This window comes from Paroedura picta, chromosome 5 (genome assembly GCF_049243985.1).
Source record: "Paroedura picta isolate Pp20150507F chromosome 5, Ppicta_v3.0, whole genome shotgun sequence".
Lineage (NCBI taxonomy): Eukaryota > Metazoa > Chordata > Lepidosauria > Squamata > Gekkonidae > Paroedura > Paroedura picta.
Window position 1 is genome coordinate 127,539,825 of NC_135373.1, and position 25,943 is coordinate 127,565,767.

A 25,943-nucleotide genomic window follows, 5' to 3' on the forward strand; every position below is an offset into this window, starting at 1 on the left:
CATTCGGTTATGACTTGAAATGTATTCATTTAAAATAAAGTTACACAGGTAACTTTGTACACCACCTAAATGCTCATGACTATCTCCTCATCTTAGGTTTAATTGCTCAGAACTTTGACTTCACCAGGAAATTTCTCCATGTTTCAGAGACCAAGAACTTTTAGTTACATGGAACGTACAGAAACTCCCTCAGGCAATACAGTTCCTGATCAAGGAGTGACTTTCCTATTTAGCAGTTCAGCAATGCTGGAAAATGCCACCCTAAGAGAATCTGAGAATCAGAAAGCAAAAAGTCTCTCTACGCAGAACTGGTAAGGTACAAGTTGGAGCTGGGGGGGGGGGGGGGGTAGGTGAGTATGATTTTGGTCACCTCTCCCAAAAAAAAAAAAATAGGATACTGTCAAGGTGGAAGGAATGGAACAACTTTAAAGCTGATGATAACAAAACTGAACTTGCTAGATGTTTTTAAGCAGCAGGTAAACCTAGAAGGAGACACAGTTTAAAAATTGTATTGAAATGTATCGTATTGCACACAAATGTATTATATTGCAGAAACAGAATGAGAACAAGTTTGGAACATGAAGGTAGGGGGAAAAAAAGATTTTGGGCTCAAAAAATCCTTATTTTCAATTGGAAGCTGTGCCAAATACATAGAAAAGAAGAAATGTGCAATAAGGAATGGACAGTAAAACATATTAGTTATGAAATTAGAAATTTAAATTTGAAATTTAAAATGCCTGAAGCAAGAAACATTATATTTTGTAGAGAAGATTTTGGAGATTTTAATGAAAAGGTGCTGGGGAGAAAAATTTCTTCCGATTTTATATTTGGTAGTTATCGTGATTTTTGATATCTATCTATCTATCTATCTATCTATCTATCTATCTATCTATCTATCTATCTATCTATCTATCTATCTATCTATCTATCTATCTATCTATCTATCTATCTATCTATCTATCTATCTATCTATCTATCTATCTATCTATCTATCTATCTATCTATCTATCTATCTATCTATCTATCTATCTATCTATCTATCTATCTATCTATCTATCTATCTATCTATCTATCTATCTATCTATCTGTATACCGCCACTCCCTGACAGGTCTTGCGGTTCACATGATAAAACATTAAAATACAATAAAAACCCTGTAATTTGCCCTATCAAACAATAAAACAAGACAGCAATGGACTCTATATTCAACCGCTATATTCAACCTAACCCATCTTGTTCAGCCATGATTTGCTATGGAGCCCCTCCTTCCCTCTTTCTTTGGGTCCCTTTTTCTAAAGTAAACACTATTTAAAGGGGGAAAAGGAAATTGAGATATGTTTTTTTTAAATTTGTTGGCTCAGTCACCAGCCCAAGGGGAGGCTGAAAACTGTAAATCAGAAGGCAAAAGGACACTCAGGTTGGTGCTAAAAATGCTACTCGAGTTCTAGGATGGGTGTTGACCACAAGCAAGTTAGGGCTTTCAAAGTGTGCTCCAGCACTATGTGTGGGTGTGAACGTTGGACCATGAAGAAAGAGAATGGAGGCCTTTGAAATGTTAGGGCTACCGTAGACCACTGAAAAGATACCCATCTGGATTCTTGACCCAATCAAGTCTGAACCCACCCTGGAAGCTAGAATGACTCTGCTGATGCTCTCGAACTTTGGTCACATTATGAGAAGATGAGAGTCACCAGCACAAACAATCGTGTGAGGAAAAGAGGAAGATGGATCAGCCCAGTTGAGGAAGCCATGGCCCTCCCTTGCAAGACTTGGGCAAGGCTCCTTGCCTTTGCAATCTCAGGCAAGTTACGTGGGGTCTGATTGGTCGTGTGCCAAGGCCGGGTCACCAAAGCGAACTGGTGATCCAACCAATCGCATCCCATTCCACAAAGAGCCCATGACTGTGAGGGCTGCTGGATAATCATTGCTTAGAAATTTCATTTCTCCAGGACATTTCTCCATGTTCTAGAATCAAGATGTTACGATAGTGCTCAAAGGCACCAAGAATAACTGAAGCTCATTAAATTGGGAACAGAAAGAAATTTCCTCGTGACACAAAACTCCCATTCAGTGAACTTTACAGAATAGATGGCTGTGAATATCTTGGGTATTTAGACAGTAACAAGACCTGCCAGGGTGACATTCATAGAACCATAGAGTTGGAAGGGACCTCCAGGGCCATCTAGTCCAACCCCCTGCACAATGCAGGAATTTACAGATACCTGTCCACCCACGGTGACCCCCATTTCATGCCCAAGTGATCCCCCCACCCAAAAAAATCTCCAAAATCCAGCCTGACTGGAGGAAATTCACCTCCCATCCCACAGTAGCAATCAGCAATTCCCTGGGGATGCCAGGAAGGGCCACAAGAGACAAGCCCTGGCACATCCCTTCCTGCCCACCCACTCACCATCTGCCTAAGATAAAATCAGCCTTTCTGTCAGATGACTATCCAGCCTCTGCTTAAAAACTTCCAGAGAAGGAGAACCCACCACCTCCCAAGGAAGCCTGTTCCACTCAGATACCGCTCCTTGGTTATAAGGTCCTCCTTCCATTTATTAACTCATTGGTAATACAAATGATGAGATTTTAAGGAGCGCTATTCTGAGTTTTGTCAAGTAGCAGGACTACATTGCTTAGACAGGTGAGATCCAGCTGAGAATCCTGAGTGATTCTGGACCCTGCCCTTCCAGGAAGACCTTGGTAAGGTAAGAATAGGAAGACCTTGGTAAGGTAAGAATAATTGGTGGGGGACCATCTAGGATGATAATGCGTTGAAAAGAGGGAATCCTATGCCCAGCTGCAGAAAAAGCTGAGTGGGCATAGACCAGGGGTCCCCAACATGTCTGCAGACACCTTACCTGGCACCTGCCCAAGTGCTTTTGAAAGTAGGTGGGGCCTTTGCACGGCAAGGCTTCTGATTGGCTATTGTAGATTTGATTGGCTGTGCAGATTTTTAAAACCGTTGCTTTGGCAGCAGCAGCCACTACAGCACAAGGATCTTCAGTGTGTGACTGAAGGTAAGCGGCAGCAGCTCTTTTGTGCTTGCCCTCGCCTCCTAGAGCAGCCATTTTGTGGCTGAGCTTAGCATATTGTGGCAGATTTCCAAAGATGGCTGCAAGCTCAAGAAGATCGGAGACCCCAGTAGAGACTAGAGCTGCTTCCCTGTGGGATGAGATCCAGCATCCTCCTAGCTGAGAGTTCTGTTTCAGCTGCCGGCAGGGAAATGAATCTCACAATTAGGAGGATATCAGATCCAGGGCCAGTGGCACACCCAGCTGCCATTGCAGGACCGCCAGACCAGTAAGGCTGTAACATGTAACTGACTGGGAAGAAACAGGCTGCTCCTGTGTCTAATCAGCATATCTAATTCTCAACACGGTCCCGTCTGTGGATGCATAAATCTAGAGTGGGGCCATGAACAGACTGGAGAGCAGGGGGGGGGGAAGAACTAGAATAAAACGTGCATGGGGGAGAAAACCCCCCTCCCAAAAAACAACAACAACAACAAAAACATTAGAAACCGTTCTTTCCAGGAAGGGGAAGAGGAAATAGTTTGGGAGGGAGAAATCTGGGGATCCTGCGTGTTCCTGGCTGCTCTTCTCTCCTCTGGTTCAGTCACATTCTCCTCACGTGTGTTCTCTTCCCAGGGGAAACCAAAAACGGGACTCATGGTGCCCTTCAGCCTCACCTTTCATGGCTTCCTTGTTGTCTGCCTGTTCCTGAAAGGTGAGTGCAGAGGTGACCTTCAGGTTGGGAGGGAGTGGCTCGCTGAAGGTCAGCTCCCCAGGGCGATGGATAGGGGAAGGCTGCGGCTTTCATTCCTGGCGTGAAGAGTTCTCTAGAGACATCCTACTAGTGAAAATCAGGTGCTGAGATACCTAGGCTCAGGTAAGCAGGATCAGCCCTTCTTAATATTTGGAAGGGGGCCCAGCAAGGAATCCAGGGTCACTCTGCAGGGTCAGGAAACCCCCTCTGGACGCCTCTTGCCCAGAAAACCCTACCAGGAGGTGGGGAGAGGAAGAGGAGTCACCTGAATTCAGCTGTGACCTGATGGTAAGACCAAGAAGTCCAGCCTCAGCTCTCTGAAGCAGGGCCTTCGGACATGACTGCAGCAGCAAGATGGGTTCGTAAAGGAGCAGGTGGTCCTTCAGGTGGTCCCGAGCCACAAGGGCTTTCAAGGACAGCACCAGCATCTTGGATTGTGGGTGGGAATGCAGTGTAGACCCAGTGTAGACGGGCCCAGACGGAAGGAACAGGGCCTTGACAAGCCCGTTTAGTCAACACCTGGCTGCAGAATTCGGCATAAATTGAAGCCTGTGAACACTTCTCAGGGGTAGCCCCACATAGAGAACATTGCAGTGATCTAGATGCCCCCAGCGGCTTGCTCTTTTCTGTGCAGGAAAAGGTTGCGGCTGGCTAACCAGTCAAAGCTGGTAAAACACAACAAACGGTTGAAAGCTTCCGTTCCCAGAGTCACCTGGGTGTTGGAAATAGGCACACTCCTGGGGACGCAGCAAGATGAAAATCTCTCTGTGCCAAAATGGGTGTTGCCCATCTTACCACTGAAGATGCCAGCCACGGTTACTGGTGAAAGGTCAGGGCCTAAAATTGCCAGATCACAGCCACATGGCCTGTGCCCAAGAGCCCAAGACCCAGGGGAGCGTCCACCTTCTTGGGACGCCAGTTCCCTCTGACCTGGCCGGGAGGTTCAGCCGGGGGATTCTAAGCAGAAAGCTAAGAACAGATCCAAGGCAGTCCTGCTTCAGCCAAAGCATCATTCATGTGTGGAATTCCCTGCTGCAGGAAGGGGCCGTGGCTGCAGGTTGCCAAATCCCAGCTAGGAAACTCATGAGAGATTTGGGGATACAGCCTGAGGGGAACAGGGACCTCAGTGGGGTTCAAAGCCAGAGAGTCCACCCTGCAAAGCATCTCTTTTCTCCAGGGGAACTGAGCTTGGTAATCTGGAGAGGAGCTGTAATTCCTCCTGAGGGCCCCTGGGTTTTGCCCACTGCAGGACACAGAGTGTTGGCTTGGATGGGCCACTAGCCTGACCCAACAGGGCTTCCCTTCTGTTCTTATGTGTGGGGCAGGCAACTGTGTGGGGGTTCTGGAGTTCTGGCCTTGTTGGTGGACCTCCTGAGGGCACCTGGGTTTTGCCCACTGTGTGGCCCAGAGTGTGGGCCTGGAGGGGCCACTGGCCTGACCCAACATGGCTTCCCTTCTGTTCTTATGACCGAAGGGCTGTCTCCCTCTAACCCGGCCTCTAACAGGGATCGTCTTCTCCCCAACTCCATGCAGAAGCCAAATCTTGCCAGAAGGACTGGACGTTCTACAAAGGTCACTGCTATGGCCTCTTCAACGAGAAGCTGATGTGGTCAGATGCACAGGTGAGAAGTCTGTCTCAGGACAAAACCGAGGGCAGGGCGAGATCCATGGTGGTGGGGTTGGGAAGGGAGCTCTCCATTTGCTGTGGTGCGGAACAGCTTGCCAACGAGCTCGGCCTGCAAGTTGCTCATTGTAGCTCATGCTGGCAACCTGAAACTCACAACGGGCCAAGAGCTCCCTGCTGTTTCCCCACCCTCATGTTTCCCCACCCTCATGGGTTTGCCAGCATTGAGTTGGGGAATTCCTGGAGTGTTGGAAGAGGAAGAGGAAGAGGAAGAGTAAGAGTTGATGGAATGAAATTAGTTCAAAAGGAATTCCATCTCAACCTCCGGAAGAAGTTCCTGACAGTCAGAGCGGTTCCTCAGTGGAACAGGCTTCCTCGGGAGGTGGTGGGTTCTCCATCTTTGGAGATTTCTATACAGAGGCTGGAAAGCCATCTGACTGAGAGGCTGATTTTGGGAAGGCTCAAGGGGGTGGCAGGTGACAGGGGATGAGCGAGAGGGTTGTGAGTGTCCTGCATAGTGCAGGGGGTTGGACTAGATGACCCGGGAGGTCCCTTCCAACTCTAGGATTCCATGAGGACAGGCTTGTCTGCATCATCCAGGCTAGGGCAAGAGAGGAACTGAGGTGGCTGGCCATTCTCTGCCTTTCCGTGGCCACCCTGGACGTCCTGGGTAGTCTCCCATCCAGTGACTCCTCCGGCCAGACCCTGCTTAACCTCCGAGATGTAACGGGAACAGGCTAGGCTGGGCGCTGCAGGACAGGACCTGCCTGGCAGATTGACTCCGAAAGTGTGTCGCACACATTTCAGGCAGGGACTTGAGCCATGTCCTTCCCGCCGTCCCCTCATGAAGCATCCAGCTCTCCTGCCTGGGAAATAAAATAGGCATTTTTCTTGATCAACGTTTAGCGTGAATGCCGTAACCTGGGGGGTAGCCTGGCCTCCATCCACTTCCCGGAAGAAATGAGTCATCTTTCCCAGTACATTCGCAAATTCATCCAAGGATATGAGAACATCTGGATCGGAATGATGTCGCCCCATAACGTAAGTTTAGAACCCAAGGCCTTTTCATCCCAGCCGCCCCAGTCCCTGTCCCCAGTGCAGACCGACCGCCTCCCTCTCTCCTGGCAGGATCAACAGTGGCAGTGGGCGGACCACACCCCCATCACCTACCTGCCCTGGGACGACGGAGAACCAAACAACTTCTTATTTCTTGAGAACTGTGTCGAGTTGCTATACAAGAAAGGTAAGAGCCACGGGAGCCACAAAAGGGGGGCACGTGGCAGTGCGAGAACCTGCGGGCACGCCGGGAATTTAATGAGCAGAAGGTTTAGAACCGATAAAAGGAAGTGCATCGTCATCCCTAGAGACGTTGACCTGTGGGATTCACCGCGGCAGGAAGTCGTGGCAGCTACCTGCGTAGACAGCTTCAAGAGGAGATTGGAGAGTCATGGGGCAGAGCTTCACCAGTGGCTGTAAGGCACAAGATATAGAGGAAATGCTGTGTCTTGGGCAGTGAAGGTCTATATACTTGGAGCTTGGCGAGCCACAGTGGGAGGGCTTCTGAAGTTCTGGCCCTGCTGGTGGAACTCCTGAGGGCACCTGGTTCTTGGCCACTGTGTGACACAGAGTGTTGGACTGGAGGGGCCACTGGCCTGACCCAACATGGCTTCTCTGATGTTCTTATGTCTGGAGCAGGGATGCTCTGTCTTCTTGGTGCTTGGGGGTCCACAGTGGGAGGGCTCCTGGAGTTCTGGCCCTGCTGGTGGACTTCCTGAAGGCACCTGGTTTTTGGCTACTGTGTGACACAGAGAATTGGACTGAAGGGTCCAGAGGCCTGATCCATCATGGCTTCTCTTATGTTCTTATGTGACACAGAGTGTTGGACTGGAGGGGCCACTGGCCTGACCCAACAGGGCTTCTCTGATGCTCTTACGTTCTTACTGGGTGACTGAAGGAGAAGCCATCTTCTCATAGTTTTTGCCATCAAATCAAACCCATCCCCTTGAACTGGTATGGCCACACCCCTTGGCCATGCCATGCCTGTATCCTTCAGTCTCTCAGTAGGGCCTCATTAGGCATCACACAAGCCATGATTTGTGCCAGCTCCTTTTCCGTCTTCAGCCCTGTCAGCTGGAGGGCAGAGAGCAGTCAACTATATGTGCCTAGGGAGCCTTCTACCCTCCCGGTTGAGACCCTCTTAGACCCTGCTTGAAAGGATTCCTTTGCTGCAGGGCAAGTGGAGGGGGAGGGCGGCGATTTGGGTCTGCGCCCGAAGAAGCAAATTTTGGTGCGGAAACGGACAAAAAAGCCAGCCCTTTAAAAATGCAAATCCAAAAGACATCGCTAGTGCAGAAACAGTCAAAGTGTAAAACTGGAAGAAATGACCCGGCCTTGTGTTTTTAATTGCTTTGCAGATTACACCCGTTTGAACGATAATAACTGTAGGAGAAAGCAGCCTTATGTCTGCGAACAACGGGCGACTTAAGGAGAGCGGGGAACAGGGATGCAGCACAGACAGGAATGGGCCGGACAGTTTGAGACGCCGCTGCTTCTCCTTGTCTCCCCCCCTGGTCTCTCCCCCTGGATTAGCCCCCCACCTTTGACAGCAGGGGCGTGAAACTCATTTCCCAGGGAGGGAATGTCTGGGAATGGGGAGGAGGGTGAAATGTTACTGCTGCCAAACCCAGGAGCTCTCCGGCATTTTCCCCTTGAAAACTGCCAATCAACACTTAATATTTCAAAAACATATTAAGGGTGGGGAGAGATGTTTCCTCAGAAAGCCCTTTCTCTGGGGTTCCCAACTACCTGGTGGGGCCTGGAGATCACCTACTTTTAGAATCATCTCCAAGCTACAGAGAGCAGTTCCCCTGGAGGGCCGAGTCCATGACATCATATCCCTGATGAGGTCCCTCCCCTCCATAAGCCCCACCCACCTCAGGCTCCGCCCCTAATATCTCCAAGTATTTTTAGCAATCTGCCTTTATCCCAGAAGCAAATTCAGTGCACAGAGATCGTCTCCATTGCAATTGGAAAGGGATTTTAAAGTGTTGCCAGGTCTTGATCCTGATCCAGCCCCCTTTTCAATCCCCAAACAAGGTTGCAAAGTTCCATGTGGCACCTGGGGAGCACCTGGAAGGACCACGGATCTCCACTTCCCCTTGGAGGGTAGACTCGAGGGCATCATCCCCTACTGAAGTTGAGGACATATTTTGCTGAAGTGCCCCCCCCCCTCAGTCTTTGTCCTCCCTAGACTCCACCCCCAATATCTCCAGGAAATTCTCACCCCGGAGTTGGCACCCCTAGTGCCTAAAGCACTGGTGGGGCGGGCATACACACCGTGCTCTGTGGGCACCCGGAAAAGCATTGGAAGGGGGGGGCGATCTCTGTGCTATGAGCCCTTGTCCTAAAATGCAAAAGCCACTTAATGTGATCCACCTGCAAGTAACATTCATTTCCAGTGAGAAGGCAAAGGCATTTCAATAAACTGTCTCGCTTCCCAGGGCTCTCTGGACTCATCTCTGCCTGATTTTTCTCCAAGGATGCACCTTCATCCTTCCTAAGTGCTGCGCGTCTCAAGGTGCTGGTTGGAGAGCTCCAGAATGACCACTGCAGGTCTCCGCGTTACAGAGATCCCTGCAGAAAATGACTGTTCTGGAAGATGGATTGTATGGCATTTAGAGCCAACGCTGTGCAGTGCTTAGAGAGAGATGGATGGGTACGATTCCCTACTCCTCTTTCACATGCAGTGAGCCGGGTGACCTTGAGCGAGTCACAGTTCTCTTAGAGCTCTCTCAGCCTCAGCTACCTTACAGGGTGTCTATTGTGGGGTGAGGAAGAGAAAGATGTTTGAAAGCTGCTTTTGAAAGCTCCTTCAGGTAGTGAAAAGCAGAGTATAGAAAACCAGCTCTTCTCCTTCTGCATCATGATACTCCACTGTGGTCTCTCCGCACTCCCCAAGTTCCACTCTACAAATCTCTGGGAACTTTTCACCTTTTCCTTCTACAAGGGGCCATCAGACTCCTGTTTTTAAAAATGGGCTCAGAGCCCTGAAAGAATTCTATGGAATCTTTCATGCTGCGAACAGGATGCCTTTGTCAGGATGCCTTTGAATGAATTAGCCGATTGAAACGTATCTTGGGCTAAGGAGTGTGAACAATTATCCAAGAGAACTGCTAAATTTAGCTGATAGAACAGAGAGTCCCAGAAGGAGCCACCAAGAGGGGCACAGTGCCAATGGGTAACTGGACCAATATCCAACATGGCTGCCTAGGGAAGACTTTAATAAGGAGCTGAAGCACAGCTGTGTGTAGACTGGGGGCAAGCAGGTGGAAGTAGAGGTGCTTTTATACCCCGCTTTTCACAGGAGTCCCAAAAGGGCTTACAAATACTATTCCTCTCCCCACAACAGATACCCTGTGAGGTAGGTGGGGCCAAGAGAGCTCTGAGAGAACTGCACTGAGAAAACAGGACTGTGACTGGCCCAATGTCACTCCTGTTGGAGGAGGAGTGGGGAATCAAAACCAGATCTCCATATTAGAATCCACCACTCTTATCCAGGCTGGCTTTCAAGATCTTACCCCGGAACCAACGGAAAGAGTAGGTGCCCTTACTGCGGATGGGTCGATCCTGCACGACACACAGACAGACGTCCTAAGTGGGGCTGCCTTCAGCACACAGGGAGGTGGGGCAGCTCCCAGGGCCCAGGGCTTCTGACCGGGCCCCCTCCAGCAGACTCCCGACTCGTTCCTCCCTGGTCCCTCTGCTCAGGCCACTGGCAAACTGGCTTCGTATTCCGTTCTTGTCCCTGGTTGCCAAGGGAATTTCTCCTGTCATTTTAGAAGGTCCCTTTTTAGCGTAATTTACTTTCCTGCTCAGACAAACTTTGTTCCGTTGGATTAACAAACCACTTTTGAGGGAAAGCAGGTTCTTCCATTTTTTGCCCCTTGGCTGCACTTCCACACCGCTGTTCTCTATAAAATATCCAGAGTACTTCCTAGAATGCTGTTTCCATCGTGCACAAGTTTACACTACGAATGTTTCCTCAGACTCTTTTTTGGAACACTCTAGATTGAGAGCTATAGTGCTAAGGCAGTATTGAGTGATATAGAGTGGGAGGGGCCAACCAGGCCACCTAGTCCCACCCACTGCGCAATGCAGGGTCAGCCTCAAGCATCCAGGAGAAGGATCTGTCCAGCCACTGCTTGAAGACGGCCAGTGAGGGGAGCTCCCCACCTCCTCAGGCAGCCCCTTCTGCTGCTGAACTAGACTCCTAGAATCCTAGAGTGGGAGGGGCCATGCAGGCCATCTAGTCCCACCCCCTGCTCAGTGCAGGATCAGCCTCCAGCATCCAGGAGAAGGATCTGTCCAGCCACTGCTTGAAGACGGCCAGTGAGGGGGAGCTCCCCACCTCCTCAGGCAGCCCCTTCTGCTGCTGAACTAGACTCCTAGAATCCTAGAGTGGGAGGGGCCATGCAGGCCATCTAGTCCCACCCCCTGCTCAGTGCAGGATCAGCCTCCAGCATCCAGGAGAAGGATCTGTCCAGCCACTGCTTGAAGACGGCCAGTGAGGGGGAGCTCTCCACCTCCTCAGGCAGCCCCTTCTGCTGCTGAACTAGACTCCCAGAATCCTAGAGTGGGAGGGGCCATGCAGGCCATCTAGTTCCGCCCCCTGCTCAGTGCAGGATCAGCCTCCAGCATCCAGGAGAAGGATCTGTCCAGCCGCTGCTTGGAGACGGCCAGTGAGGGGGAGCTCTCCACCTCCTCAGGCAGCCCCTTCTGCTGCTGAACTAGACTCCTAGAATCCTAGAGTGGGAAGGGGCCATGCAGGCCATCTAGTCCCGCCCCCTGCTCAGTGCAGGATCAGCCTCCAGCATCCAGGAGAAGGATCTGTCCAGCCACTGCTTGAAGACGGCCAGGGAGGGGGAGTTCCCCACCTCCTTAGGCAGCCCATTCCACTGCTGAACTAGACTCCTAGAATCCTAGAGTAGGAAGGGGCCACACAGGCCATCCAGTCCCACCCCCTGCTCAATGCAGGATCAGCCTCAGGCATCCAGGAGAAGGATCTGTCCAGCCACTGCTTGAAGACGGCCAGGGAGGGGGAGTTCCCCACCTCCTTAGGCAGCCCATTCCACTGCTGAACTAGACTCCTAGAATCCTAGAGTGGGAAGGGGCCACACAGGCCATCCAGTCCCACCCCCTGCTCAATGCAGGATCAGCCTCCAGCATCCAGGAGAAGGATCTGTCCAGCCGCTGCTTGGAGACGGCCAGTGAGGGGGAGCTCCCCACCTCCTTAGGCAGCCCCTTCCACTGCTGAACTAGACTCCCAGAATCCTAGAGTGGGAGGGGCCATCCAGGTCACCTAGTCCCACCCACTGCGCAATGCAGGGTCAGCCTGAAGCATCCAGGAGAAGGGTCTGTCCAGCCGCTGCTTGAAGACCTCCAGTGAGGGGGAGCTCCCCACCTCCTGAGGCAGCCCCTTCCACTGCTGAACTAGACTCCTAGAATCCTAGAGTGGGAAGGGTCCACGAAGGCCATCTAGTCTCACCCCCTGCTCAAAGCAGGATCAGCCCAGAGCATCCTAAAGCATCCAAGAAAAATGTGTCTCCAACCTTTGCTTGAAGATGGCCAGTGGGGGGGAGCTCCCCACCTCCTTAGGCAGCCCGTTCCACTGCTGAACTAGACCCATAGAATCCTTGAGTGGTAAGGGGTCCTGCAGGCCATCTAGTCCACCCCCTGCTCAGGGCAGGATCAGCCTCAAGCATCCAGGAGAAGGATCTGTCCAGCCACTGCTTGAAGACGTCCAGTGAGGGGGAGCTCCCCACCTCCTGAGGCAGCCCCTTCCCCTGCTGTACTAGACCCATAGAATCCTAGAGTGGGAAGGGGCCACCCCGGCCATCTAGTCCCACCCCCTGCTCAGTGCAGGATCAGCCTCCAGCATCCAGGAGAAGGATCTGTCCAGCCACTGCTTGAAGACGGCCAGTGAGGGGGAGCTCCCCACCTCCTGAGGCAGCCCCTTCCACTGCTGAACTAGACTCCTAGAATCCTAGAGTGGGAAGGGGCCACAGAGGCCATCTAGTCCCACCCCCTGCTCAGGGCAGGATCAGCCTCAAGCATCCAGGATAAGGATCTGTCCATCCGCTGCTTGAAGACGGCCAGTGAGGGGGAGCTCCCCACCTCCTCAGGCAGCCCCTTCCGCTGCTGAACTAGACTCAGAGAATCCCAGAATGGGTTAGGGTTAGGGAAGGGGCTATCCTGGCCATCTAGACTAGATGACCCTGGAGGTGCCTTCCAGCTCTGTGATTCTATGATTCTCCATATACACATGCATATTTTGTTCCATTATCCATCACTGTGAGAATATATCTTGGTTTTCCAGCAGATGGTGTCAGTGGACTGATCAGGTCAACATGGAATTTCTCCTGAGGCTTTTATTCCTTGTTCTGAGAGTTCGCATTATTGCTGCACATGGAAGGTCTTTTTTCCCTTTTCTTTCAGGCAGATTTCATAGCCATTCCTGGACATTTCACACCCCATAGTCTTATCGCCAACATCACACAGAGACTTCTTAACAGAATCGAAGTTTCTATTGCCCGGTTTCTATTCCTGCAAATGTCCTTGTTCACATCAGGTAGTATTTGCTGATCTTTCTGATCAGTCTTTCGTCTCAGCATTGAAAAAATAAAGGTCTCCTCTTTCTGTAGGTTTAAATGCCTAAGCTACAATAGAATCCTAAAAAAGCCTTTCATGTGACATTCAAAACCCTTTCTTGCAAGTCTTTTTACGGAGGTCTCATTTAATTTCGCTGGTGGTATATAGAATGCCTCTGATATTGTATAGTCCACAATATCGCCACTGATTATTTTTGCTTGAAATATTATAGTACCTTTCCCTTCATCCTTTATTTTCTGATCATCCACTGAATACATAGATTCAGAGCATTCCTTAAACGAGCTAAACAGTCTTTTGTCATTAAAGGTAAAGGTAAAGGTAAAGGTAAAGGTAAAGGTAAAGGTAAAGGTAAAGGTAAAGGTAAAGGTAAAGGTAAAGGTATCCCCTGTGCAAGCACTGGGTCATGTCTGACCCTGGGGGTGATGCCCTCCAGCATTTTCATGGCAGACTCAATACGGGGTGGTTTGCCAGTGCCTTCCCCAGTCATTACCATTTACCCCCGACCCGATTTTACCGACCTGGAAGGATGGAAGGCTGAGTCAACCTTGAGCCGGCTGCTGGGATCGAACTCCCAGCCTCATGGGCAGAGCTTTCAGACCACATGTCAGCTGCTTTACCACTCTGCGCCACAAGAGGCTCTCTTTTGTCATTAGCCAACACAAATTCTGATCCGGAATCCAAACACCAACTTAATTCAGTTTCAAAAACAGAACTGTTCCTTCCAGTTCCGCACAGCCGATTCACAGACAGAGATAATATGTGCCCTTTTTTTCCCTATTTGTTCTTTTCAGCTTTAAGAGCTTTATGCAAAATGCGGCCCTAAACATTTGAATCTGGCTGCTCTTTGTTTTTCTGCATTAAATAACTCCTGCAGCCATTACGTTTGTGATCCAGTTTACGACAATGGTAACAATCTCTTTCTTATTTAGCAACATTTTTATATCACTTTAAGGCAGATATTCAAGAGCATATCGAACAGTTAATTTATCAATGCACATCAAATGGTGTATGCGGCCTTCATATTTCTTAGGTAGAGATGCAAGTATAACATTATTAAGTCATCTTTAAGATCATGTCCACTTTCCTGAAGCCTGTCTGCATATTCCAAAGGCAGGTTTAAATATTTATGTAAGTCTTGTCCCTCCAAGTTTTGTGGTCAAGAACTTTACATAGAGAAGCCTTTGGGACATTACAGAATTAGACTGATATCTTTCTTCAAATTTTGTCCACAACTCTTTGGCTGTTTTCACAGTTAAGTGGAGTCTTGTCTCAGAATCTTGCAATTATTCGGAGAGCTGCCTAATTATCCATTTTAAACTGTTCATATTCTTGGGCTTTCTCATTTTCTTCAAGGTATATAATCTAGACCTTGCATTCCCAATGCATTTAACCCTTTAAATCCCCAACTAATGTACTTAGAAGCACTTAGTGGGGAGAGATTGCATTGCATAGGTTATCTTGGGAACCCATCCACCTACTTTCCTGTTTGTAGCAGGCACCAGCGCATCTCTCTTCTTGCTCTCTCCCATTTTGGCTGGCCTGCATTGTGCAAAGGGTTGGACTAGATGACCTACACTCAGTGGGGGCTCATAGTTGCTTAGCAATTCCAGTGCAAAAATGCAATCTGTCTTCTTCGCAAAAAAAGGCTCAGGACGATCTCCAAAAGGAAAAATGCAAAAATTACTTTTGCAAAGAAAAAAGCTTCCTCTTACTCTGTCCTAGTTTTGACTTCACTGCCAGATCTGATAAAAAAATAAACTTACAGAGAAAAAAGCTTCTGGGCCAACATAACCTCATGTTGGCTATTTTGTTTGAAAGTAATATTAGTTAGCAGAGTTAATATTTAAATGAGGAGACCAGACGAGGGGAGTACTGAAGTATAAAAAAGACTATTTCACTAGGTTAACGGGGTAGGGGAAAGCTGGAAATAAAACAAAGAAATGCAAAGCTTCCTATAGCTCATAATGGAGCTGTACAGCTTAGATGTTACATGTTTGGAGTAAAAGATGGATCTCTCTCTCTCTCTCTCTCTCTCTCTCTCTCTCTCTCTCTCTCTCTCTCTCTCTCTCTCTCTCTGCTGACTCTTGCTAAACAGACAAAGGCTAACAGAAATTCCCTTGTTGGGGGTCACCCAAGTTGGAAGTTAAGCAGGGTGGCTACTAGGAAAGGAGACCACCAAAGAAGACCATGCCGAGGAAGGCCGTGGCCAACCATCTCTGCTTCCTACTTGCCCTGGAAGGCCCTTGATGTGGGTCACCGTGAGTTCACGGAATCGGACACATTCAATTCTTCCTCAGCATCATATCAATAGCCCTGCCCTGGCTGGCTCAGGCTTGCTGAATCTTGTCCGATCTTGGACACTTAAGCAGAGTTGGCCCTGGTCAGTATTTGGATGAGAAACCACCACAGAAGTTCAGGGTTGCTATGCCAGACCCTGAAGAAGGAAGACAGGAGGGAATAGATGCTTTCAAATTATGGTGTTGGAGACGAAGGCTGCGAATCCCACGGACAGCCAAAGTTACCAACAAGACGGTTTTAGAGAGGAGCAAACCAACTGCTTTAGGATGCTTAGGGCTGATCCTGCGTTGAGCAGGGGGTTGGACTAGATGGCCTGTATGGCCCCTTCCAACTCTAGGATTCTATGATTCTATGATTCTAACTAGGTCATTGGAAGGCAAGATATTACGGCTGAAGCTCGCTTACTTTGGACACATCATGAGATCAAACTCGTTGGAGAAATCATTAATACTCGGCACGGTCAGCGGCAAAAGGGAACGTGGTCGCCAAAGGATCCGCTGGCTCGACACGATCAAAGCCGACCCAGGGATAAGCATGAGCCAACCGAAAGAAGCAGTCAGAGACAGGGGCGCATGGCAGAGACTTTCCTATAGAATCGCCGAGGGTCGGACACGACTGAATGGATATTATTATCATCATCATACAAAGCCAAGCAACATAAGATCATCTCTGAATGCCCCTTTCCTTCAAAAACCCATGAGGCATCATCGTCATTCGGTTATGACTTGAAATGTATTCATTTAAAATAAAGTTACACAGGTAACTTTGTACACCACCTAAATGCTCATGACTATCTCCTCATCTTAGGTTTAATTGCTCAGAACTTTGACTTCACCAGGAAATTTCTCCATGTTTCAGAGACCAAGAACTTTTAGTTACATGGAACGTACAGAAACTCCCTCAGGCAATACAGTTCCTGATCAAGCAGTGACTTTCCTATTTAGCAGTTCAGCAATGCTGGAAAATGCCACCCTAAGAGAATCTGAGAATCAGAAAGCAAAAAGTCTCTCTACGCAGAACTGGTAAGGTACAAGTTGGAGCTGGGGGGGGGGGGGTAGGTGAGTATGATTTTGGTCACCTCTCCAAAAAAAAAAAAATAGGATACTGTCAAGGTAGAAAGAATGGAACAACTTTAAAGCTGATGATAACAAAACTGAACTTGCTAGATGTTTTTAAGCAGCAGGTCAACCTAGAAGGAGACACAGTTTAAAAATTGTATTGAAATGTATTGTATTGCACACAAATGTATTATATTGCAGAAACAGAATGAGAACAAGTTTGGAACATGAAGGTGGGGGGGAAAAAAGATTTTGGGCTCAAAAAATCCTTATTTTCAATTGGAAGCTGTGCCAAATACATAGAAAAGAAGAAATGTGCAATAAGGAATGGACAGTAAAACATATTAGTTATGAAATTAGAAATTTAAATTTGAAATTTAAAATGCCTGAAGCAAGAAACATTATATTTTGTAGAGAAGATTTTGGAGATTTTAATGAAAAGGTGCTGGGGAGAAAAATTTCTTCCGATTTTATATTTGGTAGTTATCGTGATTTTTGATATCTATCTATCTATCTATCTATCTATCTATCTATCTATCTATCTATCTATCTATCTATCTATCTATCTATCTATCTATCTATCTATCTATCTATCTATCTATCTATCTATCTATCTATCTATCTATCTATCTATCTATCTATCTATCTCTATCTATCTATCTATCTATCTATCTATCTATCTATCTATCTATCTATCTATCTATCTATCTATCTATCTATCTATCTATCTATCTATCTATCTCTATCTATCTATCTATCTGTATACCGCCACTCCCTGACAGGTCTTGCGGTTCACATGATAAAACATTAAAATACAATAAAAACCCTGTAATTTGCCCTATCAAACAATAAAACAAGACAGCAATGGACTCTATATTCAACCTCTATATTCAACCTAACCCATCTTGTTCAGCCATGATTTGCTATGGAGTCCCTCCTTCCCTCTTTCTTTGGGTCCCTTTTTCTAAAGTAAACACTATTTAAAGGGGGAAAAGGAAATTGAGATATGTTTTTTTTTAATTTGTTGGCTCAGTCACCAGACCAAGGGGAGGCTGAAAACTGTAAATCAGAAGGCAAAAGGACACTCAGGTTGGTGCTAAAAATGCTACTCGAGTTTTAGGATGGGTGTTGACCACAAGCAAGTTAGGGCTTTCAAAGTGTGCTCCAGTACTATGTGTGGGTGTGAACGTTGGACCATGAAGAAAGAGAATGGAGGCCTTTGAAATGTTAGGGCTACCGTAGACCACTGAAAAGATACCCATCTGGATTCTTGACCCAATCAAGTCTGAACCCACCCTGGAAGCTAGAATGACTCTGCTGATGCTCTCGAACTTTGGTCACATTATGAGAAGATGAGAGTCACCAGCACAAACAATCGTGTGAGGAAAAGAGGAAGATGGATCGGCCCAGTTGAGGAAGCCATGGCCCTCCCTTGCAAGACTTGGGCAAGGCTCCTTGCCTTTGCAATCTCAGGCAAGTTACGTGGGGTCTGATTGGTCGTGTGCCCAGGCCGGGTCACCAAAGCGAACTGGTGATCCAACCAATCGCATCCCATTCCACAAAGAGCCCATGACTGTGAGGGCTGCTGGATAATCATTGCTTAGAAATTTCATTTCTCCAGGACATTTCTCCATGTTCTAGAATTAAGAATAATTGGTGGGGGACCATCTAGGATGATAATGCGTTGAAAAGAGGGAATCCTATGCCCAGCTGCAGAAAAAGCTGAGTGGGCATAGACCAGGGGTCCCCAACATGTCTGCAGACACCTTACCTGGCACCTGCCCAAGTGCTTTTGAAAGTAGGTGGGGCCTTTGCATGGCAAGGCTTCTGACTGGCTATTGTAGATTTGATTGGCTGTGCAGATATTTAAAACCGTTGCTTTGGCAGCAGCAGCCACTACAGCACAAGGATCTTCAGTGTGTGACTGAAGGTAAGCGGCAGCAGCTCTTTTGTGCTTGGCCTCGCCTCCTAGAGCAGCCATTTTGTGGCTGAGCTTAGCATATTGTGGCAGATTTCCAAAGATGGCTGCAAGCTCAAGAAGATCGGAGACCCCAGTAGAGACTAGAGCTGCTTCCCTGTGGGATGAGATCCAGCGTCCTCCTAGCTGAGAGTTCTGTTTCAGCTGCCGGCAGGGAAATGAATCTCACAATTAGGAGGATATCAGATCCAGGACCAGTGGCACACCCAGCTGCCATTGCAGGACCGCCAGACCAGTAAGGCTGTAACATGTAACTGACTGGGAAGAAACAGGCTGCTCCTGTGTCTAATCAGCATATCTAATTCTCAACACGGTCCCGTCTGTGGATGCATAAATCTAGAGTGGGGCCATGAACAGACTGGAGAGCAGGGGGGGGGAAGAACTAGAATAAAACGTGCATGGGGGAGAAAAACCCCCTCCCAAAAAACAACAACAACAACAAAAACATTAGAAACCGTTCTTTCCAGGAAGGGGAAGAGGAAATAGTTTGGGAGGGAGAAATCTGGGGATCCTGCGTGTTCCTGGCTGCTCTTCTCTCCTCTGGTTCAGTCACATTCTCCTCACGTGTGTTCTCTTCCCAGGGGAAACCAAAAACGGGACTAATGGTGCCCTTCAGCCTCACCTTTCATGGCTTCCTTGTTGTCTGCCTGTTCCTGAAAGGTGAGTGCAGAGGTGACCTTCAGGTTGGGAGGGAGTGGCTCGCTGAAGGTCAGCTCCCCAGGGCGATGGATAGGGGAAGGCTGCGGCTTTCATTCCTGGCGTGAAGAGTTTTCTAGAGACATCCTACTAGTGAAAATCAGGTGCTGAGATACCTAGGCTCAGGTAAGCAGGATCAGCCCTTCTTAATATTTGGAAGGGGGCCCAGCAAGGAATCCAGGGTCACTCTGCAGGATCAGGAAACCCCCTCTGGATGCCTCTTGGCCAGAAAACCCTACCAGGAGGTGGGGAGAGGAAGAGGAGTCACCTGAATTCAGCTGTGACCTGATGGTAAGACCAAGAAGTCCAGCCTCAGCTCTCTGAAGCAGGGCCTTCGGACATGACTGCAGCAGCAAGATGGGTTCGTAAAGGAGCAGGTGGTCCTTCAGGTGGTCCCGAGCCAGAAGGGCTTTCAAGGACAGCACCAGCATCTTGGATTGTGGGTGGGAATGCAGTGTAGACCCAGTGTAGACGGGCCAAGACGGAAGGAACAGGGCCTTGACAAGCCCGTTTAGTCAACACCTGGCTGCAGAATTCGGCATAAATTGAAGCCTGTGAACACTTCTCAGGGGTAGCCCCACATAGAGAACATTGCAGTGATCTAGATGCCCCCAGCGGCTTGCTCTTTTCTGTGCAGGAAAAGGTTGCGGCTGGCTAACCAGTCAAAGCTGGTAAAACACAACAAACGGTTGAAAGCTTCCGTTCCCAGAGTCACCTGGGTGTTGGAAATAGGCACACTCCTGGGGACGCAGCAAGATGAAAATCTCTCTGTGCCAAAATGGGTGTTGCCCATCTTACCACTGAAGATGCCAGCCACGGTTACTGGTGAAAGGTCAGGGCCTAAAATTGCCAGATCACAGCCACATGGCCTGGAACCCCCCCGGCCTATGCCCAAGAGCCCAAGACCCAGGGGAGCGTCCACCTTCTTGGGACGCCAGTTCCCTCTGACCTGGCCGGGAGGTTCAGCCGGGGGATTCTAAGCAGAAGGCTAAGAACAGATCCAAGGCAGTCCTGCTTCAGCCAAAGCGTCATTCATGTGTGGAATTCCCTCCTGCAGGAAGGGGCCGTGGCTGCAGGTTGCCAAATCCCAGCTAGGAAACTCATGAGAGATTTGGGGATACAGCCTGAGGGGAACAGGGACCTCAGTGGGGTTCAAAGCCAGAGAGTACACCCTGCAAAGCATCTCTTTTCTCCAGGGGAACTGAGCTTGGTAATCTGGAGAGGAGCTGTAATTCCAGGGGAGCCTCAGGCCCCACCTGGAGGCTGGCATCCTTAGGTGGCTACAAGCAAAGTCAGCTTCAAGAGAGGACTTAATAAATGTATGGAGGAGATGTCCATTAGTGGCTAATAGCCACAAATTATAGATGGAACATTCTCTCTGAGACAGGGATGCTCTGTCTTGGTGCTTGGGGGGCCACAGTAGGAGGGTTTCTGCAATTGTGGCCCCTCTGGGGGACCTCCTGAGGGCCCCTGGATTTTGCCCACTGCAGGACACAGAGTGTTGGCTTGGATGGGCCACTAGCCTGACCCAACAGGGCTTCCCTTCTGTTCTTATGTGTGGGGCAGGCAACTGTGTGGGGGTTCTGGAGTTCTGGCCTTGTTGGTGGACCTCCTGAGGGCACCTGGGTTTTGCCCACTGTGTGGCCCAGAGTGTGGGCCTGGAGGGGCCACTGGCCTGACCCAACATGGCTTCCCTTCTGTTCTTATGACCGAAGGGCTGTCTCCCTCTAACCCGGCCTCTAACAGGGATCGTCTTCTCCCCAACTCCATGCAGAAGCCAAATCTTGCCAGAAGGACTGGACGTTCTACAAAGGTCACTGCTATGGCCTCTTCAACGAGAAGCTGACGTGGACAGATGCAGAGGTGAGAAGTCTGTCTCAGGACAAAACCGAGGGCAGGGCGAGATCCATGGTGGTGGGGTTGGGAAGGGAGCTCTCCATTTGCTGTGGTGCGGAACAGCTTGCAAACGAGCTCGGCCTGCAAGTTGCTCATTGTAGCTCATGCTGGCAACCCGAAACTCACAACGGGCCAAGAGCTCCCTGCTGTTTCCCCACCCTCATGTTTCCCCACCCTCATGGGTTTCCCAGCATTGAGTTGGGGAATTCCTGGAGTGTTGGAAGAGGAAGAGGAAGAGTAAGAGTTGATGGAATGAAATTAGTTCAAAAGGAATTCCATCTCAACCTCCGGAAGAAGTTCCTGACAGTCAGAGCGGTTCCTCAGTGGAACAGGCTTCCTCGGGAGGTGGTGGGTTCTCCATCTTTGGATATTTCTATACAGAGGCTGGAAAGCCATCTGACTGAGAGGCTGATTCTGGGAAGGTTCAAGGGGGTGGCAGGTGACAGGGGATGAGCGAGAGGGTTGTGAGTGTCCTGCACAGTGCAGGGGGTTGGACTAGATGACCCGGGAGGTCCCTTCCAACTCTAGGATTCCATGAGGACAGGCTGGTCTGCATCATCCAGGCTAGGGCAAGAGAGGAACTGAGGTGGCTGGCCATTCTCTGCCTCTCCGTGGCCATCCTGGACGTCCTGGGTAGTCTCCCATCCAGTGACTCCTCCGACCAGACCCTGCTTAACCTCCGAGATGTAACGGGAACAGGCTAGGCTGGGCGCTGCAGGACAGGAACTGCCTGGCAGATTGACTCCGAAAGTGTGTCGCACACATTTCAGGCAGGGACTTGAGCCATGTCCTTCCCGCCGTCCCCTCATGAAGCATCCAGCTCTCCTGCCTGGGAAATAAAATAGGCATTTTTCTTGATCAACGTTTAGGTTGAATGCCATAAACTGGGGGGTCACCTGGCCTCCATCCACAGCCAGGAAGAAATGAGTCATCTTTCCCAGTACATTCGCAAATTCATCCAACGATATGAGGACGTCTGGATCGGAATGTATTCGCCCAATAAGGTGAGTTTAGAACCCAAGGCCTTTTCGTCCCAGCAGCCCCAGTCCCCGTCCCCAGTGCAGACCGACCGCCTCCCTCTCTCCTGGCAGGATCGACGGTGGCAGTGGGTGGACCACACCTCCATCAGCTACCAGCCCTGGGACGACGGAGAACCAGACAACTTCTTTTTTATTGAGTACTGTGTCATGTTGATATACAAGAACGGTAAGAGCCACAGGAGCCACAAAAGGGGGGCACGTGGCAGTGCGAGAACCTGCGGGCACACCGGGAATTTAATGAGCAGAAGGTTTAGAACCGATAAAAGGAAGTGCATCGTCATCCCTAGAGACGTTGACCTGTGGGATTCACCGCGGCAGGAAGTCGTGGCAGCTACCTGCGTAGACAGCTTCAAGAGGAGATTGGAGAGTCATGGGGCAGAGCTTCACCAGTGGCTGTAAGGCACAAGATATAGAGGAAATGCTGTGTCTTGGGCAATGAAGGTTTATATACTTGGAGCTTGGCGAGCCACAGTGGGAGGGCTTCTGAAGTTCTGGCCCTGCTGGTGGAACTCCTGAGGGCACCTGGTTCTTGGTCACTGTGTTACACAGAGTGTTGGACTGGAGGGGACACTGGCCTGACCCAACATGGCTTCTCTGATGTTCTTATGTCTGGAGCAGGGATGCTCTGTCTTCTTGGTGCTTGGGGGTCCACAGTGGGAGGGCTCCTGGAGTTCTGGCCCTGCTGGTGGACTTCCTGAAGGCACCTGGTTTTTGGCCACTGTGTGACACAGAGAATTGGACTGAAGGGTCCAGAGGCCTGATCCATCATGGCTTCTCTTATGTTCTTATGTGACACAGAGTGTTGGACTGGAGGGGCCACTGGCCTGACCCAACAGGGCTTCTCTGATGCTCTTACGTTCTTACTGGGTGACTGAAGGAGAAGCCATCTTCTCATAGTTTTTGCCATCAAATCAAACCCATCCCCTTGAACTGGTATGGCCACACCCCTTGGCCATGCCATGCCTGTATCCTTCAGTCTCTCAGTAGGGCCTCATTAGGCATCACACAAGCCATGATTTGTGCCAGCTCCTTTTCCATCTTCAGCCCTGTCAGCTGGAGGGCAGAGAGCAGTCAACTATACGTGCCTAGGGAGCCTTCTACCCTCCCGGTTGAGACCCTCTTAGACCCTGCTTGAAAGGATTCCTTTGCTGCTGGGCAAGTGGAGGGGGAGGGCGGCGATTTGGGTCTGCGCCCGAAGAAGCAAATTTTGGTGCGGAAACGGACAAAAAAGCCAGCCCTTTAAAAATGCAAATCCAAAAGACATCGCTAGTGCAGAAACAGTCAAAGTGTAAAACTGGAAGAAATGACCCGGCCTTGTGTTTTTAATTGCTTTGCAGATTACACCCGTTTGCACGATGATAACTGTCTCAGAAAGCAGCCCTATGTCTGCAAACAAGTGGCGACCTAAGAAGAGCGGGGAACAGGGATGCAGCACAGACAGGAATGGGCCGGACAGTTTAGGACGCCTCTGCTTCTCCTGGTCTCCCCCCCTGGTCTCTCCCCCTGGATTAGCCCCCCACCTTTGACAGCAGGGGTGTAAAACTCATTTCCCAGGGAGGGAATGTCTGGGAATGGGGAGGAGGGTGAAATGTTACTGCTGCCAAACCCAGGAGCTCTCCGGCATTTTCCCCTTGAAAACTGCCAATCAACACTTAATCTTTCAAAAACATATTAAGGGTGGGGAGAGATGTTTCCTCAGAAAGCCCTTTCTCTGGGGTTCCCAACTACCTGGTGGGGCCTGGAGATCACCTACTTTTAGAATCATCTCCAAGCTACAGAGAGCAGTTCCCCTGGAGGGCCGAGTCCATGACATCATATCCCTGATGAGGTCCCTCCCCTCCATAAGCCCCACCCACCTCAGGCTCCGCCCCTAATATCTCCAAGTATTTTTAGCAATCTGCCTTTATCCCAGAAGCAAATTCAGTGCACAGAGATCGTCTCCATTGCAATTGGAAAGGGATTTTAAAGTGTTGCCAGGTCTTGATCCTGATCCAGCCCCCTTTTCAATCCCCAAACAGGGTTGCAAAGTTCCATGTGGCACCTGGGGAGCACCTGGAAGGACCACGGATCTCCACTTCCCCTTGGAGGGTAGACTCGAGGGCATCATCCCCTACTGAAGTTGAGGACATATTTTGCTGAAGTGCCCCCCCCCCCTCAGTCTTTGTCCTCCCTAGACTCCACCCCCAATATCTCCAGGAAATTCTCACCCCGGAGTTGGCACCCCTAGTGCCTAAAGCACTGGTGGGGCGGGCATACACACCGTACTCTGTGGGCACCCGGAAAAGCATTGGAAGGGGGGGGCGATCTCTGTGCTATGAGCCCTTGTCCTAAAATGCAAAAGCCACTTAATGTGATCCACCTGCAAGTAACATTCATTTCCAGTGAGAAGGCAAAGGCATTTCAATAAACTGTCTCGCTTCCCAGGGCTCTCTGGACTCATCTCTGCCTGATTTTTCTCCAAGGATGCACCTTCATCCTTCCTAAGTGCTGCGCGTCTCAAGGTGCTGGTTGGAGAGCTCCAGAATGACCACTGCAGGTCTCCGCGTTACAGAGATCCCTGCAGAAAATGACTGTTCTGAAAGATGGATTGTATGGCATTTAGAGCCAACGCTGTGCAGTGCTTAGAGAGAGATGGATGGGTACGATTCCCTACTCCTCTTTCACATGCAGTGAGCCGGGTGACCTTGAGCGAGTCACAGTTCTCCTAGAGCTCTCTCAGCCTCAGCTACCTCACAGGGTGTCTATTGTGGGGTGAGGAAGAGAAATATGTTTGAAAGCTGCTTTTGAAAGCTCCTTCAGGTAGTGAAAAGCAGAGTATAGAAAACCAGCTCTTCTCCTTCTGCATCATGATACTCCACTGTGGTCTCTCCGCACTCCCCAAGTTCCACTCTACAAATCTCTGGGAACTTTTCACCTTTTCCTTCTACAAGGGGCCATCAGACTCCTGTTTTTAAAAAATGGGCTCAGAGCCCTGAAAGAATTCTATGGAATCTTTCATGCTGCGAACAGGATGCCTTTGTCAGGATGCCTTTGAATGAATTAGCCGATTGAAAGGTATCTTGGGCTAAGGAGTGTGCTCAATTATCCAAGAGAACTGCTAAATTTAGCTGATAGAACAGAGAGTCCCAGAAGGAGCCACCAAGAGGGGCACAGTGCCAATGGGTAACTGGACCAATACCCAACATGGCTGCCTAGGGAAGACTTTAATAAGGAGCTGAAGCACAGCTGTGTGTAGACTGGGGGCAAGCAGGTGGAAGTAGAGGTGCTTTTATACCCCGCTTTTCACAGGAGTCCCAAAAGGGCTTACAAATACTATTCCTCTCCCCACAACAGATCCCCTGTGAGGTAGGTGGGGCCAAGAGAGCTCTGAGAGAACTGCACTGAGAAAACAGGACTGTGACTGGCCCAATGTCACTCCTGTTGGAGGAGGAGTGGGGAATCAAAACCAGATCTCCAGATTAGAATCCACCACTCTTATCCAGGCTGGCTTTCAAGATCTTACCCTGGAACCAAGGGAAAGAGTAGGTGCCCTTACTGCGGATGGGTCGATCCTGCACGACACACAGACAGACGTCCTAAGTGGGGCTGCCTTCAGCACACAGGGAGGTGGGGCAGCTCCCAGGGCCCAGGGCTTCTGACCGGGCCCCCTCCAGCAGACTCCCGACTCGTTCCTCCCTGGTCCCTCTGCTCAGGCCACTGGCAAACTGGCTTCGTATTCCGTTCTTGTCCCTGGTTGCCAAGGGAATTTCTCCTGTCATTTTAGAAGGTCCCTTTTTAGCGTAATTTACTTTCCTGCTCAGACAAACTTTCTTCCGTTGGATTAACAAACCACTTTTGAGGGAAAGCAGGTTCTTCCATTTCCCCCCCTCGGCTGCACTTCCACACCGCTGTTCTCTATAAAATATCCAGAGTACTTCC

The 25,943-nt window shown here is 49.6% G+C and overlaps 2 protein-coding genes across 5 annotated transcripts; both read left to right on the top strand.

Moving 5' to 3' along the window:
• Positions 1–183: 183 nt before the first annotated feature.
• Positions 184–8,890, top strand: LOC143838726 (C-type lectin lectoxin-Thr1-like). The gene is made up of 6 exons (XM_077340516.1): positions 184–311; positions 3,650–3,728; positions 5,301–5,389; positions 6,298–6,432; positions 6,520–6,634; positions 7,806–8,890. Exons 2-6 carry the CDS (start codon positions 3,671–3,673, stop codon positions 7,874–7,876), a joined length of 468 nt encoding a protein of 155 aa, XP_077196631.1. The 5' UTR covers positions 184–311; positions 3,650–3,670; the 3' UTR covers positions 7,877–8,890.
• Positions 2,290–24,446, top strand: LOC143838728 (C-type lectin lectoxin-Thr1-like). 4 transcript variants are annotated; one of them, XM_077340523.1, is made up of 6 exons: positions 2,290–2,732; positions 18,975–19,053; positions 20,864–20,952; positions 21,855–21,989; positions 22,077–22,191; positions 23,363–24,446. In XM_077340523.1, exons 2-6 carry the CDS (start codon positions 18,996–18,998, stop codon positions 23,431–23,433), a joined length of 468 nt encoding a protein of 155 aa, XP_077196638.1. In that variant the 5' UTR covers positions 2,290–2,732; positions 18,975–18,995; the 3' UTR covers positions 23,434–24,446. The 4 variants fall into 4 exon arrangements, with proteins under 4 accessions (XP_077196638.1, XP_077196636.1, XP_077196635.1 ...); XM_077340521.1 differs by having other exon boundaries at positions 2,292–2,707; XM_077340520.1 differs by lacking the exon at positions 2,290–2,732 and adding an exon at positions 16,051–16,379.
• The last annotated feature ends 1,497 nt before the right edge of the window (positions 24,447–25,943 follow it).

Excerpts from the sequence above, each read along its gene's own strand:
- LOC143838726 (XM_077340516.1), top strand. The coding sequence starts at position 3,671 with ATGGTGCCCTTCAGCCTCACCTTTCATGGCTTCCTTGTTGTCTGCCTG. Across the intron at positions 5,390-6,297 it reads TGATGTGGTCAGATGCACAG|CGTGAATGCCGTAACCTGGG; the intron begins GTGAGAAGTCTG and ends ATCAACGTTTAG. Across the intron at positions 6,635-7,805 it reads CGAGTTGCTATACAAGAAAG|ATTACACCCGTTTGAACGAT; the intron begins GTAAGAGCCACG and ends ATTGCTTTGCAG.
- LOC143838728 (XM_077340523.1), top strand. The coding sequence starts at position 18,996 with ATGGTGCCCTTCAGCCTCACCTTTCATGGCTTCCTTGTTGTCTGCCTG. Across the intron at positions 19,054-20,863 it reads TGTCTGCCTGTTCCTGAAAG|AAGCCAAATCTTGCCAGAAG; the intron begins GTGAGTGCAGAG and ends AACTCCATGCAG. Across the intron at positions 22,192-23,362 it reads CATGTTGATATACAAGAACG|ATTACACCCGTTTGCACGAT; the intron begins GTAAGAGCCACA and ends ATTGCTTTGCAG.